Consider the following 18,046-nt stretch of genomic DNA (forward strand, 5'->3'; position numbering starts at 1 on the left):
AGGCCTGAAATACTAGACTAGAGTTCGCCGAATTTGGCTCGCCTGAGGTTTAATTTGACCCCTGAAGTTTTCTGAGCAAAAATGTTTTATTTAAAAGAAGAAAAAAAGTCCATTGTTGGACAAAAGACTGTAAAACATGAGGAAATCAGCTCCAAGTGATTTTAATTTAAGAAATCTGTTCCCAAGTATTCCCACGTATAATAGAGAGAGACGTGATCGTATACAAATGTAAGCAAGGTTTGAAATGAGTATGTTAAAGTGAAATTTTTATCTTTTTGGGATTCTTGCGGTCAATTTGCAGTCTACATATTATTTGTAATTATGTTCCAGCCGCTCAATAAAAAATAGTCCCGGGGCTGAATCTAGTTGCGGATGCCTGCACTACACTCTTATCATGAGTGTGTGACATTGAGGTGTTAATCATATTCACGGTTCCTTTTCTGTTGACCCGTTGTTTATTAGGACACAACTCACAGAAACCTTGATCACCGCACACTTATGGCTGAGATTAGTGTACCTTGTTAACCCAATTAACCCAAATGAGAGAAATGAGCACGTTTTGCCTCTCAGGCTGTTTTCCTGTGAGTGGCTCACTGTGAGAGAGGCTGAGTGTTTGTGTTTTAGTGTTTACTGGCTCATCTCCTTCATGGCCAGTCCAGCAGTCAACGCTACAGCTTTTTTTACATTTGAGTCATTTAGCAGATGCTCTTATCCAGGGCGACCTACGAGAGCAATTAGGGTTAAGTGCCTTGCTCAAGGGCACATCGGCATATTTTTTTATCTCGTCAGCTCGGGAATTCGGCTATTGGCCCAACGCTCTTAACCGCTAGGCTACCTCTCGCCCTTTACAGGTTCATTCATGGATCCATGGAACATCATTCATACCGACTCTTCTTATACCAAATCTCTACCATTGACTGTAAGTAAGTATTGAGTGGAATGTGTCAGTGCCACAGTGAGAATACACACAAAGCTAGAAGAGAAAATTAGAGTAAAGTGTAAAAATGAACATTCATTTTCTATATGTTTAAAAAGTATGAAGCAATTTGTTTGACTTAAAAGCAGTTTTACTGGATATGTCAGGCAAGTCACACTACTGTGGAAAATTGCAGAGGGGGAGTGGAGACAGTGGAGGATGATAGAGAAAGATATGCAGGCGGTGGGGAGAAAGCAAGAGGTGATAGAGACATTTATGGAAAACTGATCCGGCCTTCTCCTTGGCTGCACCATCTGTAAAGAAGCCTTGAATCATCCAATCCCCTCCAATTTTTGAACAGATTATTAATAGGCCCCAGGGTTACATAGGAGGCCCTATGCCCCAGGGATTCATGTTAGACAGTGAATTTTGAACTTTCCATAAGACAACCATGTTTTTTATACCCTTTTAATGTGTGAGAACAATAAAAATAAGACATTCAACACAAGTTTATTATTTTCCACAGGAACTTTATTTGTTGATTTCTTTCTAAAAAAAAAAAATGTAAAAATAGCATTATATATATTTCTCTAAGAAAAAGATACAAATCTCTTCTTCTCAATACAGTCTTTACCTGATTCTCAGAGATATATACAATAATCCTCCATTAATCAGACTCGGAACAGGGGATGGTTAGCTAAGCCTACATTTGCAACAAACAAAAAAAACACGCCTGAAAATCATGTCAATCGCCATAGATAGGCTATTGATTTGCTTTAGCATTGCACACAAAGACACATTTGGCAAGAATAGGTTTCTATGAAATACAGTACACGCTCAAATCAGATTAAATTATAAACCATTTCAAATACAGCAACAAATTCATGAATATATGAAAAGGGTAAACAAAAAATCCCCAAAAAACAACTGGGCTCGATTTTAGTGTGGTTTATCACCAAGTTAACAACGTAGCTTACTGAACAATTTCACGACATTAACCTTGGAAGAAAAAAAACATTATTCAGTCAAACACCGTGAGAAATTCCAAACAGTAGCTAGCCTAATCATACACAACACATTATGAAAGTGCAACCATGAGCATTAATTGATATGTTCAATTCTTTGCAATGCTACAATACAGTGCAAAAACCAAAAAAATGATATTCTCATGTCAACAATTATCAAATATACTTACATTTTTATATTTAACTACACAATTATTTTGACATCTACTCTACAGCAACTCACCTAGGTATTCTTAAGAAGTGTAAATAAAAAGTAACTGTCCAAACATGAAAACAAAAATATTTTAGTAAAAACTCAAAGCATTTGCAACCACCATATCCACACCACATTTGCAAACAATGTTTAAAGCTAATAGGAATAAAATAACTTCAGAGTTTTATTCTCCATCTAACGGTGGTAGCTTTAGTGTCACTATGCGGAGGCCCCTGCATAACGCTGCATGGTCCGTGCATAACTTTCAGTTGGTCCTCCGTAGCTCAGTTGGTAGAGCATGGCGCTTGCTCCCTGGCCCACCAATACGTAAAATGTTTGCATGACCGTGGTTTGCTTTCGATAAAAGCGTCTGCTAAATGGCATATACAGTACCTTCAGAAAGGATTCAGACCCCTTAACTTTTTCCAAATTCTGTTACTTTACAGCCTTAATCTAAAATGTATTAAATGAATTGTAAAAATCCTTAGCAATCTACACACAATAACCCATAACAAAGTAAAATATAAAAAACAGAAATACCTTATTTACATAAGAATTCAGACCCTTTGCTATGAGACTTGAAATTGAGCTCAAGTGCATCCTGTTTCCATTGATCATCCTTGAGATGTTTCTACAACTTGGAGTCCACCTGTGGTAAATTCAACTGATTGGACATGATTTGGAAAGGCACACACGTCTAAAAAGGTCCCACAGTTGACAGTGCAAGTCAAAGCAAAAACCATGCCATGAGATGGAAGGAATTGCTAAGAGCTCAGAGACAGGATTGTGTCGAGGCACAGCTCTAGGTCAAGGGTATCAAAACATTTCTGCAGCATTGAAGGTCCCCAAGAACAGTGGCCTCCATCATTCTTAAATGGAAGAAGTGTGGAAGCACCAAGACTCTTCCTAGAGCTGGCCGCCTGACCAAACTGAGGAATCGGGGGAGATGGGCGTTGATCTGGGAGGTGAACAAGAACCCGATGGTCACGCTCACAGCGCTCCAGAGTTCCTCTGTGGAGATGGGAGAACCTTCCAGAAGGACAATCATCTCCGCAGCACTCCACCAATCAGGCCTTTATGGTGGAGTGGCCAGACGGAAGCCAGTCCTCAGTAAGACACATGACAGCCCGCTTGGAACCTGAAGGACTCAGACCATGAGAAAGAAGATTCTCTGGTCTGATGAAACCAAGATTGAATTCTTTGGCCTGAATGCTATGCGTCACGTCTGGAGGAAACCTGGCACTATCCCTACGGTGAAGCATGATGGTGGTAGCGTCATGCCGTGGGGATGTTTTTCAGCGGAAGGAACAGGGAGAGTAGTCAGGATCGGGTGAAAGATGAACAGAGAAAAGTACAGAGAGAGATCTTTGATGAAAGTCTGAGGTCTTCTGGAGCAGGTTGAGTCAAAGGTTAGCCTTCCACCAGGACAACGACCCTAAGCACACAGCCAAGAAAACGCAGGAGTGGCTTTGGGACAAGTCTATGAATGTCCTTGAGTGGCCCAGCCAGAGCCCGGACTTGAACCCAATCGAACATCTCTGGAGAGATCTGAAAATAGCTGTAAATCAATGCTCCCCATCCAACCTGACAGAGCTTGAGAGGACCTGCAGAGAAGAATGGGGAGAAACTTCCCAAATACAAGTGTGCCAAAGTTGTAGCATCATACCGAAGAATACTCAAGGCTGTAATCGCTGCCAAAGAGTAAAGGGTTTGAATACTTACGCAAATGTGATATTGCATTTTTTAAATTAATTTGTTTAGAATTTTTTCTCTCAAAAAAAACTGTTTTTGCTTTGTCATTAGGGGGAATTGTGTAGATTGAGGAAAAAAATTATTTCATTCATTTTAGAATAAGGCTGATACCTAACAAAATGTGGAAAAAGTCAAGGGGTCTGAATACTTTCCGTAGGTACTGTATTAACAAAAAGGCATTGAGCAGGTTTCTTAAAATTGCCCTACAAAAAAAATCACAAAAGGGCTTTGGAATAACACAGAAGCAGACTAATAATCTCTAATAAACAATGAGTTCATACTTCATCTTATTCACATATGCTGGTAAGCATCTAGTAATCATACAGTAACATAGAAGTATATGGAAAATCTGAAGAACACTATTAGGAGACCACAAAGTGCTTTGGAGTTTGATTATTTTAATGTGACAAGGGGGAGAAGCTTCAATCATTTCAAAAGAATGATTTCAAAAAGCTCAATGAATCATCAGATTCACATCAAATCTCAGAAAATTGTAACTATGCCTTTGAAACAATCCCCAACAACTGTTAATTTGGTCCATTCTATAGAGAGAAGTAGACAAACAGGAATATTCCCAACGAGCAGACCAGAAACAGTCCACAGTTGAGCAGCAGTTTGGTTCTGGGTGGCTCGTACAGCATCTCTATGACGGCTCTCTCGTCCTCTTCTGTCCTTTTGGGATGGGCATTGTATGCTGCTTCTTTAAACCCACAGAACCACTCCAACAGACGCATGCCCCTCCCACCCTCCCCACAACAACTTTCCTCTGCATGAATGAGCCCTGCGAGACCATTATCAAATTGGATGGCGGGCGTTGCTGGAGTTGTTCCCGGGGTTGTCTCTGCGCTGGGGGTCGCGGGGTCATGGTCATTAGGTGGCGTTAGCAACGTAACGTCCTCCCCATCTAGACACCTAGCTCTACAGATGTCTGGGGGCAGATCCTTATAGAGGCCTCCATTCCCATTCAACTGCACGTGGCTCTTATCCGTCAGCTTGTACATCTCCTCACGGTCTTTGGGGGGAAGCTTTCCAATGTTACGCAGGCCCCATAATGTGGTGGTGCGAATCTGCTCCTCATCCGGAGGAGGGGTGCAGAGACTGACGACCACAGCCACCAGTCCAGATACCCAGAACAGCCCAGCAGCCACATACATGTAGTGGACATGTGTGATGAAGAAAGGCCTGTCGTCTGGCTGGTCACAGGGAGGCTCGCGATAAATAAACGCCAGAATCAGCCGGGTGGTACCCAGCACGAATCCGGTCATACCGCCCCAGAATGCACCTCTTTCATTGCAACGCTTCCAGAACACGCCCAGCATGAAGAGGGCGGCGATGGGCGGGGTCAGGTATCCAGCTACTTCCTGTATGTAGAGATACATCTGGCCACCCTGCATCTCGATGATGACAGGGATCCAAGCGATACTGATGACCACCATGAACACCACGAACAGCCGGCCCACCAACAGTAGCTCTTTCTGGGATGCACTACGCCTTGCGCTCTGGTAGATGTCCAGGGTGAAGATGGTGCTAGCGCTGTTAAAGATGGAGTCCAGATCACTCATGAGAGCTGCAATCATCACAGCCATCATCAGCCCTCGCAGTCCCATGGGCATCACAGACATGACCAGCCGCGGATACGCGATATTGGAGCAACCCGCCTTAGAGCCGCAAACGGCCAGGCAGTGCTCTGGCCCAATGCAGGCTATCTCGTCTGCAAACAAGATCCGGGAGATCATCCCGGGGATAACGATAATGAACATAGGTAGGACCTTCAGGAAGCCAGCCATCAGCGTGGAGCCCTTGGCATGGGCAATGTTCTTAGCAGCCAGCACCCTCTGGACGATGACCTGGTCAGCACACCAGTACCAGATGGAGGCTGGGGTTTGGCCCAGAAGGAAGCCTGGCCAGGGGATATCCTCGTCCAGCGGGCCCCGGAGGAGCCGCAGGGAATCTGGCTTGGGCTCAATGCGGCAGGAAGCTGAGTAGGTGAAGTTCCCACTGGCCAGGATAGCTGTTACATTTGGGACAGCTAGCATGTACTTGGTCCGAACCCCTTCAAGACCGCCGACCTTGATCAGGCTGATGATGGTCAGGCTGAGAGCTCCACCGATCATCAGCACGGCCTGGAGGGTGTCCGTGTACATGACTGCGACCAGGCCACCGGTGACTGTAAGCACTGCGGTCATACTGATGAGCAGGATGATGGACAGATAGAGGTTCCAGCCCAACGACTCCTGGATGAAAAGCGCCCCGGCATATAAGTCCACAGAGATCTTGGTGAAGATATAGAGCAGCACAGAAAGGGCAGCAAAGTACACCTTTAGCCTATTGCCTCCATAGCGTTTGGACAGGTACTCCGGCATGGTGTACACCCCAGAGTGGATATACACAGGTATGAACACCCAACCCAGCAGCTGCAGCAGGAGAAGAGCGTTAAACTCCCATGCTCCCACAGCAAAGCCGCTGGCTGCTCCCGACCCTGCCAGGCCTATGAAGTGTTCACTGCCAATGTTACTGACAAACAGCGACGCTCCGATCACCACCCATGTCATGGAGCGTCCCGCCAGGAAGTATCCACTCACCGTGCTGCGGTTGGCCTTCCACATGGCGAAGAACCCGATGCCCAGCACCAGGATGAAGTACAGAGCCACCACAGCTATGTCCGCTGCCTCCATGACACCAGTACCCATAGCGAGTGCTAAACAGAACTACTCGTTCAAAACTGATGAAAAACTCCTTTCAAACCCTGCAAAAGTCAAAGTCAAGGTTTAAAGTAACAGAAGGGCAATAAAAACACTATCCTTTGGTTTGCTGTCTGCATGGACGCTGTAGTATCCACTGTCTGGTCAAATTCACTAGGCGTGTGTGCGTTCGGAGGAGAATCTACCAGCACTGAGGACGCTCCAGTTTTAAAGGAGGATGCTGCAGGCCTCCAGTCTAGTATAGCCTAGAATTTACATTCCTGCAAGACAGTAAAGACAAAACACTTGATTAGAGCCCTTGTTTGACGGGAAGTGAGGAAGGTGACACACACATTTATACAAGACCTCTGAGGCAAAATTTCTGAGAAAACACAAAAATCAGATCAGATTTGACTGGTCACATACACATGGTTAGCAGATGTTATTGTGAGTGTAGCGAAATGCTTGTGCTTCTAGTTTCCACAACATATACCTAATACACACAAATCTAAGTAAAGGAATGGAATAAGAATATTTAAATATATGGATGAGCAATGACAGAGCAGCATAGGCTAAGATGTGATAGATAGTATAGAATACAGTATATACACATATGAGATGAGTAATGCAAGATATGTAAACATTATTAAAGTGACTAGTGTTCCATCTATTGAAGTGGCCAATGATTTCAAGTCTGTATGTAGGCAGCAGCCTCTCTGTGCTAGTGATGGCTGTTTAACAGTCTGATGGACTTGAGATTGAAAAACAGCTTCTCTCTCGGTCCCAGCTTTGATGCACCTGTACTGACCTCGCCTTCTGGATGATAGCGGGGTGAACAGGCAGTGGCTCGGGTGGTTGTTGTCCTTGATGATCTTTTTGGCCTTCCTGTGACATCGTGTGCTGTTGGTGTCCTGGAGGGCAGGTAGTTTGCCCCCGGTGATGCGTTGTGCAGACCGCACCACCCTCTGGAGAACCCTGCGGTTGTGGGTGATGCAGTTGCCGTATCAGTCGGTGATACAGCATGACAAGATGCTCTCAATTGTGCAGCTGTAAAAGTTTGTGAGGGTTTTAAGTGACAAGCCAAATTTCTTCAGCCTCCTGAACTTAACATTTCCACTGCTGTCCCGTCGATGTGGATATGGGGGTGTTCCCTCTGCTGTTTCCTGAACTCCACGATCTCCTTTGTTGAAGTTATTTTTCTGACACCACACTCCGAGAGCCCTCACCTCCTCCCTGTAGACTGTCTCGTTGTTGGTAATAAAGCCTACTACTGTTGTATCTTCTGCAAACTTGATGATTAAGCTGGAGGCATGAATGGCCATGCAGTCATGGGTGAACAGGGAGTACAGGAGGGGGCTGAGCACGCACCCTTGTGGGGCCGCAGTGTTGAGGATCAGCAAAGCGGAGATGTTGTTTCCTACCTTCACCACCTGTGGGTGGCCTGTCAGGAAGTCCAGGACAAAACTGCACAGGGTGGGGTTGAGACCCAGGGCATCAAGCTTAATGATGAGCTTGGAGGGTATTATGGTGTTGAATGCTGAGATGTAGTCAATGACCAGCATTCTTTCATAAGTATTCCTCTTGTCCAGATGGGATAGGGGAGTGTGCAGGCAATTGCATTGTCTGTGGACCTATTGGGGCGGTAAGCAAATTGAAGTGGGTCTAGGTGAAGTGACAGGTAAGGTGGAGGTGATATGATCCTTGATTCGTCTCTCAAAGCACTTCATGATGACAGAAGTGAGTGCTACGGTGCGATTGTCATTTAGTTCAGTTATCTTTGCTTTATTATTTTATTCCTCGACTTTTGTAATCATTTGATACAATAGAACACAAATTCCTAAAACATTCGTTGTACACTTTTGGTTTTGGGCCTATCTTTTTCTCTGTTATCAATATGTTTTATAAAGATAATATTTCTAATATGATTAATCGTAACACATCTAAAATATTTCATATTCACCATAGTGCACTCCAGGGTTGCCCTGTTTCAGCTTTCTTATTCCTTTTAGTTGCATTTTAAACAACCCTGGATTAAAAGGTATTTCAATATTTGACAAAAAACTACAAAAATCTCAGTTAGCAGATGGTACAGCTCTGTTTCTAAAAGACAAGGATCAAGTTGCTATTAAACTTATTATCTAATCATTCTCTTCAGCTTCTGGTCTGGAACTTAATTTAAATAAATGATAAAGTGTCCATATGTAACTCAAATTACCAATCTATTGAGAATATTCCAGTGAAAGACTGAAATATTTAGGGGAGCACATGGCGAAAAACCATATTGTCCGTCAGCATCTCAATTTCATTCAAGAGATTAAAGACAACAAAAAAATCCATCTTTAATAACTGGCTCCAGCTTGACCTCTATTGGAAGGGTTTTATTGTCCAAAGAGGGTCTGTCACGTTGTCTTCCCTGCTCTATCCCTATTTGTAGCTGATCAAACCAGCCTGATAAACAAAACTTTCATAGACAATATATAGAAAAATAAACAAATTTAAGAAATCAATCATATCAAACAAAAGACCTGATGGTGGGCTTGAAGTACTAGATTGAATTGATATCAACAATACCTTTTAAGTAAACTACATTTAAAAAAGATGCATGCTTAGCTCTGAATCTATAGGGATACTTCATTCCCTGTCATATTTTTATGAAAATGTCTGGTCTTCAATTTTTGTGGAAGTGCAACTACTCTCCAGCAAAATAACCCATCAAACTGTCCAAATTTCATGAACAAGCCCTTTTAGCCTGAAAGTATGTTATATCCACAGCTTATCCCCACACAAAACACTTCTGTGGAACAACAAAGGTATTGTTGTTAAAAAACAAGTATTTGTTCTTCCCGAAGTGGTTTGAAATAAATATTATATTTGTGCTTGATTTATTTGAAAAAGAAGGAAATATACTCTCTTATAGAAAGTTCTTGGAAACATATATACATTATAAAGAATTGAATTCTATATGCAAAGAAATACCTTCAGGATTTACTCAATTAATTAAATATCATTTGTCTTTTGGAGAACATGTCACGATTGATGCACAACTTGTTAGAAGGTTTCCCCCTGCTGGACAACAAATGTAATAATACATTCTTAAGATAACTTTTTAACTCCAAGAACAAGATCTCTCCTAGAGGGAAATTCTTCTGAAATGCATAGATTACTGAAATTGAATGGAAGAAGGTTTGGTTTCTCCCTCACAAATTTTGTATATAAAATAAAGTAAAAGAAATTCACTTTAAAATCTTGCACAAAATATACCCTTGCAATATGCATGGCTTTAGAGGACATATGTCTTTTCTGTGATAAAGGGGAAACCATTAAACACATTTTTATGAGTGTGACTCTGAAGTTGTTTTGGAGCAAGTAATTACATTATTTATTTCATTAATAAGACCCATGTATTTACAATGAAATACGTAATACATTATTATTCAAATAAAAACAAAACTACTGAATTAGTCGTTAATTTCTTCATTATCGGGTAAATTTTACATCCACAAAAAAATAATAATAATATGTTCCCAAATGCAATACATTTTTACTTTGTATTCTATTTTTTTAACTTTAGTCATTTTATGTTTCTTTAGAGAAAATATACATATATATATAGTTATGTTCTTTTTTTGTTATTGTAATTCGAAATGTAATAATAAATACATTTTCAATCATGACTTAGATACATTATGATTACATAATCCCCCGACCATTGCAGCTGAACTCATTATCCCGAGCCAAGCTTTGCAAATTATTTACTTTACAATATGATATTTTAGATGGCTATTTCTCTGGACAGTTTTAGCATCATCATCATCTCAACATCACTTAGCATCAACCAACCTCAAACATGATCGGCCTCAATATCCTACACTAACAGAACTGTAAGAGAACTGTCCTGATCCAACATGCTCCAAGACAATCACTCTTCTTGTCCACCCGCACACAGCGGTCATTCTTCCCGCCTGTAGTTTACATATTTAGTGATTTCAGCCCTCATCACGTGCTGGCATAAATCCAACCGTCCACCCTATCCCTGCCCCTTGCACTAAAATAACTCTTTGTTTGTCTCTTCAGCTCCGTGTTCATTGGACTACATGTCGCCAGCAGACCCTTCTAAAACAACAACAACGGTTGTTCAATGGAACAGAAACGTTTGCATATGTCCTGGCCAAAGTTATGCTATACTACAAATCAATTGAGGGTAGAGAAGAGGGTTCCAATGCCTTCACTGTCTTAGAAACACTTGAAAGGCTTAATACTTTATTACTTTTTATGAGCATGTATGAGAATTTAGAATGTCTTATAATGTTCTTAAAAAAAGGCTTAAAACAGACAGGTAGGCTATAACGCATGTGATATAGTAATATCAATCTATTGTAAGACTTGTATTACAAGGTGGTGTGCATAGATAGGCTACCCATACAACTGTCAGCCACAAGGTGACATTTTCTAGACAAGATGCCCCCTGATGATAAAAAGGGACTCGGGAGCTGACCGTTTGAGGAGGTACTGTATCAACATGAAACGATACCGGAGATATGGGATCAGGGCATTGTTGTCAAAGCACCATCAAGACATGTGGCACGCACCACAACCAATGATACAGCGGCAAAGGAATATTCTAGAAAGAAAGTGCACGCATTGTCCACATTGCCAAGGAGGGTGTGTAGCCTCGTAGTACTGAGCAAAATGTGTGGTTGAATTCGTCAAAAAGAATAGTCTTTGACCCTGACCTAGTAGCCTACATTAATTTACATTCCATGCATTCTGGGTTCAATAAAATAGTGAATTAAGTGCTCGACCTGCTTTTTCTTTTCTCCATCGCTTGTCCATTCTCTGCTTTTTTAGCACCCATTACCGCATTCTCCAGGCTACAATTTAAAACGGGCGGTCATAACAAAAATGCACACTCACCATTCCCATTACGTTATAATGTAGCTACTGACTACATCAATCCACAAGTTGAGGATTTGACTGTGAGTCTGCTTCTCTAGCGACAGTAGATATGTGTCTCTTCCTGCGTCAGTCCTTCCGATGTAGCGACAATTCGTATTTTGTCCTCCCGTATGCTCTGTTTTCGAGCAGTTAAGTGTAATAGCACACAGGTGACTGAATAGGACAAGGTAACTAGGCTTTATAAGCATCGACTCCGCTTCTTCCTCCTATGCCACGCCCTACACGTGTAATACACGTGTGACGTTTCGGATGGCTTCGGTCGCAACACGCCCATTGGTTATTGTTCTAATTTTAAAATACCGTATTGTTTTGAGGAACAAGCTACTTTTGCATACTACTGTAAATTAACCTTTGTTTTTGTTTTTAAACAGGGGATTGGTTTGCCTCATGACGTTCAACCTGTTAGCCTACTTGGGTGGAAATTGCCAGAAAGAAACCCCACTTTGCCTAATTAACTGACTGGGCAGGAGATCCTGCTGGTTAATCAGCTTTAACAGTTGCATAATAACATAACAATCTGGAAACTCACACTATTGGATATGTGCACTTTTAAAACCCTTGTAATCTCCCTTCAAGGTGTTAAACTTTTCAGAAATGTGCATCCTCATTAAGCCTAGTCCTATTGCACATGTGTCTGATGTCACAAGTCTGGCAATGTGACCCCACTCCACCCTCCAAACAGGCTACAACTCGTGGATCTATCTAGAATGCAATGGCATAGCCTAATATGGGGAGATATTTAACATTGCTTTTATGTTTAATTATTAAAGTTATTTATAGTCTCAATAACACAATGCAGTGACCGCTGGGTCTTCCATTCAGTGCTTCCATCGTTTACATCAATTTACATTGTGAGGGGCTTCAATAGCCTACTTGGCCACAGAGGTAGTCCTATATCAGCTAGTAGGCTAGCCTAGAAGAGACCTAGATACGATACACAAGCATTTCAACATGCAATAACATCTGCTAAATATGTGTATGTGACCAATACAATTTGATTTGGAGGAATTTATAGAAGATGAAGTCAGTGAATAGCTCCTGTCATTCTCTCTGATAAATAGGCTCTGTTTGTCTGATGTAGGATGAGACACATTTAAGACTACCAAAAGTATACCTTCATCTCAATAGGTGGCCTACTGTACATGCAAGGATAAACCCTTCAGTTCTGCACACACAGAAGTGACAATAGGCATTTGTTTTAGTATGGTGGAAGGTGCACAAGATGGGTCTGGAGAAACCACCAAGGCTGTGTCACTGCTCACCTGTGAGAATGTAGGAGGAGCACAATGAAATGCAAATGCCTCAACAATGGGCATCAATTTACACAGACCCTGTAAACTACACACTGACACAGTCGCACAGTATCTTCGTACAGGTGATGCTGGGCCAACCAGGCCTGTGTCAATACATAAGTGAGGTGATATCAGCAAAAATACACTTAGAAGCTTTATATAAAGCTGAGCTCATGTTTTAATAAAATAGGCCTAATATTGAAACTTGAGAACCTGATAAGTACTATAATTGGCTTTGCTAAAAAAAATATTCAAATTAAATCAAAATCAAATCAAATGTTATTGGTCACATGCACATAGCAGATGTGATTGAAGGTGTAGAGAAATGCTGGCCCCACATGTTTATCCACGCAACTAAGTTGTTTGCTTGTCTGCTGACGAGGACAGTGAATTTCCACTTCGTCGTTTTTTAGGTCGAGGAAATACATTTCCGCTTATTGACATATGAACTACGTTTCCCGTAATGCTTCTCGTTTCTGAATTTACGTACTTTGTGTGACAGGCTGTCATGCGCAGAAGTTTTGACCTACGGTACACAGTCGCAGGAGAACATGGCAGCTTTAGGACTCGGGCTGCAGGTATGACTTTCTAAAAAACAAGAATGTTATGCGATCTACGGCTCTGTTTTTAATTTGAGAATGTATTTAGATTATTAACAAGGACAAAACAGATCAATGTGTATTGTTTTGATATCGGTAGAATGTGTTTTCAACACAGAATACGCGAGGCCTTGCATGCTGGCATGAACTTGACAAGCCCGCTGGCAAGCTAACGACAGCCGGCTAACTTCATCAACATTGTTAGGTACCTGGCTGGATAGCTATCTACGTTTGTTGGGCATTTTCCTACGAACCGATGGCATTACTGTTAAATATTGTCCAACGTCCATAAGACAGAGTTATTATTATCGCCATGCGAATGACAACTTTATTGTAGAAAATGTGGTCAAGCAAACCAACACTAACTTCCTAAGGCACTCCAGATGTCACTTATGAAGATAGTCATTGGTTGATTACGATCTCTTTCCTTCTGCAGGTGCGTAAGTTAAGCACTTCAGTTCTTCGACAAGCTTTGATCAGGGTAAGAATAAATGAAGTACTGCCCATGTCCTCTGATCAGTGTAATATTAAGTCAATGACGCACGCCACAGCTTGAGTAATGTCATTGGCTTTGTGATTCAAATAAATAGTTGTTTTATAGCTTATTTTTGTGTCCGTTTTCTATTCTAGCCCCCCATCGACGTGTATGGGGTTGGAGGCCGCTATGCCACAGCCCTGTTCTCTGCTGCCAGCAAGCAGAAGAAACTGGAACAAGTAGAGAAGGAGATGGGCACGTTGTCAGTAAGTTATCCACTGCACCTCTGTCTCCTGTCTTAGTCCTCAGTCTGGCCACAAGTGTGTAATGTTTATACACTCTATTAACTTTGGCATGGCTATTCAACTCTTACCCTACGAGGTACGGAGCCTGTTGGTTTTCTGTTCTACCTTGAGATTAATACGCAGTGGAGCTGGCTTCAAGGTCCAGAGTTGAGTTTGAGGGAACTGTGTTACCTTTATTTAACTAGGCAAGTCAGTTAAGAACAAACTCTTATCTACAATGACGGCCTACACCGACCAAACAGACGATGCTGGGTCAATTGTGCGACGCCCTATGGGACTCCCAATCACAGCCAGTTGTGGGAAACCATACATTTGTCTGTTTGGCACTGTCTGTGGCCACAATATACTTTTTGACCAGCTTTCTTTCTATTTCTGTCTTTTCCTTCTCTGTCAGTCTCTGATCAAGGACCCCAAGCTGTCCAGTATCGTGATGAACCCCCATGTCAAGCGCAGCCTCAAGCTGAAGTACTTCGGTGCTGCCATGACTAAGGCAAATCTCTCCCCAATCACAGTTAACCTCATCAGTGAGTTGCCCAGCCTTACTAAGTTATACTGCACATGCCACTCTTGTTCTGGAGACTGCTGTTGTGTAAGAAAATGAAATGGGGCAGGTTTGTGGAGGAAAACGTTGTTGTTCTGCTGTCAAGACTCTTCTACCAAACTACTGCTCGTCTTCCTTTCCGTGTTTTCTGTCCCTCTTAACCGTTTGAAACGTTAAAATGGAAAAATCATTATGGATGTCACGCCATACCTTTTGATCGTTTAGTTGTAATCATGAATGTGAAGTAAATGTCAGCTAAGAGTATTGTTTGCTGCTCACAAGTGATCTTAATTAGCTAGTGATGCAAATGAGAGAATAGGAAAGAGTCCTTTAAGAGTATTTTGGCTATTGTTATGAGAACATCCTCACCCTTACTAATGTTAGTTCATGCAAATGATGATGCAAATGCATATAGTGAAAATGTTAGTTACTTGTGTCTACTGGCTAGGCTAACATGGTTTCATTGTCCTCCTCTCTCCTCCCTTAGCTGTGTTGGCAGATAATGGCCGCCTGACCCTGACCGCAGATGTCATTGGTGCCTTTGCAAAAATGATGAGCGCTCACCGTGGCGAGGTCATCTGCACTGTCACCACAGCACATGTACGGTGACACACACACACATTTGTTGTATATGGCATTGGTTCTCAGTTGGGTCGTACTACAGGGGTTCCACGGCCAAGATCACAAAATAAATACCGTACCAGTCAAAAGTTTGGAAACACCTACTCATTCCAGGGTTTTTCTTTATTTTTAGTCATTTCTACGTTGTAGAATAATATTGAAGACATCAAAACTATGAAATGACACACATGGAATCATATAGTAAGCAAAAAAGTGTTAAATCAAATATTTTATATTTGAGATTCTTCAAAGTATCCGCCTTGATGACAGCTTTGTACACTTAGTTTTCACAATGGCCATGTAGGCTACTGTGGCTATTTGATCATAAACATTTTAACATGGAAATAGCTGTTCTATCATTCAGCCTACAGTAGCAGCCAATGTCTGGTGTTCAATGTAGGCCTACATTGCATGAGAAGAAAAAAACATGCAGGACTTGACAGTAAACTGTTTATCCACTTGTCCTTCAGACAAGGTGACTGAAAATGTTGTTTGATGCAAGAAACCACTTTGCAAAATACAATTAATTATTATTCCCATTCCATTATTAGAGAATCAGACAAATTATTCTACCCTCTGCCTATTGGCTACTTAAGCTTGAATAAGCTATTTCAAAATACAGCACTTCCCCTTTAAGATGGAAAAAAACCTCTACCTGACTCTCTTTTCTAGAACTATACACGTTTTGTGCTCTTGTAGGAAGCAATCACGACCCTATTGCTGATTTACAACTGGGCTAATAACTCACTATCAGGTGTACCTACCACCAACAGCCCGAGACTAATAAAAAAAATGTTTGGCGATCAACTAGGAATGCCTTGGTGACCACTGCTCTAGAAAGTTGAGTCAAGTTCAATCTCGTGTTTTCTCTCTGTGGGCTAATATTTCTGCACAGCAGTCCTGGGGAAGCTGCGTGGCAGTCTCGGGGCTACTGCGTGTACGCGCATCTTAGAGAGAACATTGGACTGTCTGAGAGTGCTTTGAGTGGGGAGGGGAAAATGAAATAATTTGCTGTTATTGGCAGAGAGATTTGAAACTCTGTTTCTTAACTAATTTACCGCATGGTGATGTCACCATGGAAATCCCTCCCACCAAAACAGGCTGAAATTTCAGGCTGTCTTTTCAAACAGCTCTTACACTAAAAGGGCATTTATCAATAATTTCACATTATTATTCCAACCTCCATAATGTGTAACTGTATATAAAACACAGGGAAATCATGTTTGTCTTTAACCCTGGGCAACATGGGTCTGGCAGGCTCACAGCGGTATTGGTATCCACAGTACTCCACCAATTATACATTTTGGTATATACAACTCAATACTTATTGTATTAAATATTGTGTTAAACATAAATGCACGGCCGGCCCGCTCATTAAGTGGGATTAGGCGTCCGCCTGTGGCGGCAGATTAACGAGGGTGGCATTTTCTGAGTTAAACTGACCAAGACGCACCTCCAACAACACCACATAAATAAAACCTCACATAATTCTGCCAAAAACAATGACAATTTCATTGTTTAGGTGAGCTTTTTAGGTGAGTACTGATGCCGCCCTGTGATAAGCAGTGCCCCTTGGTCAAAGGCAGGTGCGCAAAATATTTTGCTTGTCCAATCCCAGCTCGCTTCTCCAGGGTGCTGTTGGAGAGACGCATCGCTGCGGCACACCACCAACATTCCGTCCAAAAAATGATCTAACATAAATTATGTAGCAGATATATGATACATGAAAGATATATGAAAGCGTTAAAAATAACCTTTTCTGTAGTTTACAGGCTGGATATAAAATCTGACAGATTGTATACTGTTTTGTATAATGTTTTTATCTCACATGAGATATTCTGATTGAATTTTCTTTTTTTTACCTTTATTTAACTAGGCAAGTCAGTTAAGAACAAATTCTTATTCACAATGATGGCCTAGGAACAGTGGGTTAACTGCCTTGTTCAGGGGCAGAACGACAGACTTTTACCTTGTTAGGTCGGGGATTTGATCCACCAACCACCAACGCTCTAACCATTAGGCTACCTGCCGCCCCATTATGAGGGCATCCCTGAGGAGTTTGCTGTCACAAAAGGGATCCGCGGCCCAAAAAAGTTTGAGAACCCCTGGTATATGGTTGTCAATCCAAGTTCCATATCAGTTATTGTAGCATTTGATTTGATATTTTTGTTTGTGTGTATAACAGCCCCTGGATGAAGCTAACCTGGCAGATCTGAAGGTGGCTCTGAACGGCTTCCTGACAAAGGGAGAGACTCTCATACTAGAGACTAAGGTGAGGCCATACTCAATTCGTGCCCTCTATGGCACAATAAGGCTTTTTTGGTACTTAATTTAAGGTAGATGCAATGGTTTAGGACTGTAAGGCTAGCACTAAACAAGAAAATGCTGATATCCAGTCGCATACATTGCTATGGTGTCGACTGGTGCTTTAACTTCCTGTGTTATTTTGCTTTTCCCTCCAGTCTGACACCTCCATCCTGGGCGGTATGATTGTCAGCATTGGGGATAAGTATGTGGACATGTCCACCAAGACAAAGATCCACAAATTGACCAAGATCATCAGAGATAGTTAAGTCTGTCTCGTCCAGCGGGGCATGGGGATGTTTCTCTGCTTTCTGCAACCTATACAGCGCTATGTCCGCTAAGATCCTGTCTAGTTGTTCATAATAAAATATTCTGTAACATATACT

At 41.8% G+C, this 18,046-nt stretch overlaps 2 protein-coding genes across 2 annotated transcripts; one reads left to right on the forward strand and one right to left on the reverse strand.

Moving 5' to 3' along the window:
• Positions 1-1,425: 1,425 nt before the first annotated feature.
• Positions 1,426-11,762, reverse strand: LOC129821012 (sodium/myo-inositol cotransporter-like). Its single transcript, XM_055878210.1, has 2 exons — positions 11,482-11,762; positions 1,426-6,848 (listed from the first exon to the last, which is right to left on the reverse strand). The coding sequence occupies exon 2, from the start codon at positions 6,574-6,576 to the stop codon at positions 4,429-4,431; it is 2,148 nt and encodes a 715-aa protein (XP_055734185.1). The 5' UTR covers positions 6,577-6,848; positions 11,482-11,762; the 3' UTR covers positions 1,426-4,428.
• Positions 11,763-13,295: 1,533 nt separating this feature from the next.
• Positions 13,296-18,042, forward strand: LOC129821013 (ATP synthase subunit O, mitochondrial-like). The gene is made up of 7 exons (XM_055878212.1): positions 13,296-13,393; positions 13,851-13,895; positions 14,045-14,155; positions 14,589-14,718; positions 15,223-15,335; positions 17,542-17,628; positions 17,819-18,042. Exons 1-7 carry the CDS (start codon positions 13,367-13,369, stop codon positions 17,927-17,929), a joined length of 624 nt encoding a protein of 207 aa, XP_055734187.1. The 5' UTR covers positions 13,296-13,366; the 3' UTR covers positions 17,930-18,042.
• The last annotated feature ends 4 nt before the right edge of the window (positions 18,043-18,046 follow it).

Source organism: Salvelinus fontinalis, chromosome 23 (assembly GCF_029448725.1).
Source record: "Salvelinus fontinalis isolate EN_2023a chromosome 23, ASM2944872v1, whole genome shotgun sequence".
Lineage (NCBI taxonomy): Eukaryota > Metazoa > Chordata > Actinopteri > Salmoniformes > Salmonidae > Salvelinus > Salvelinus fontinalis.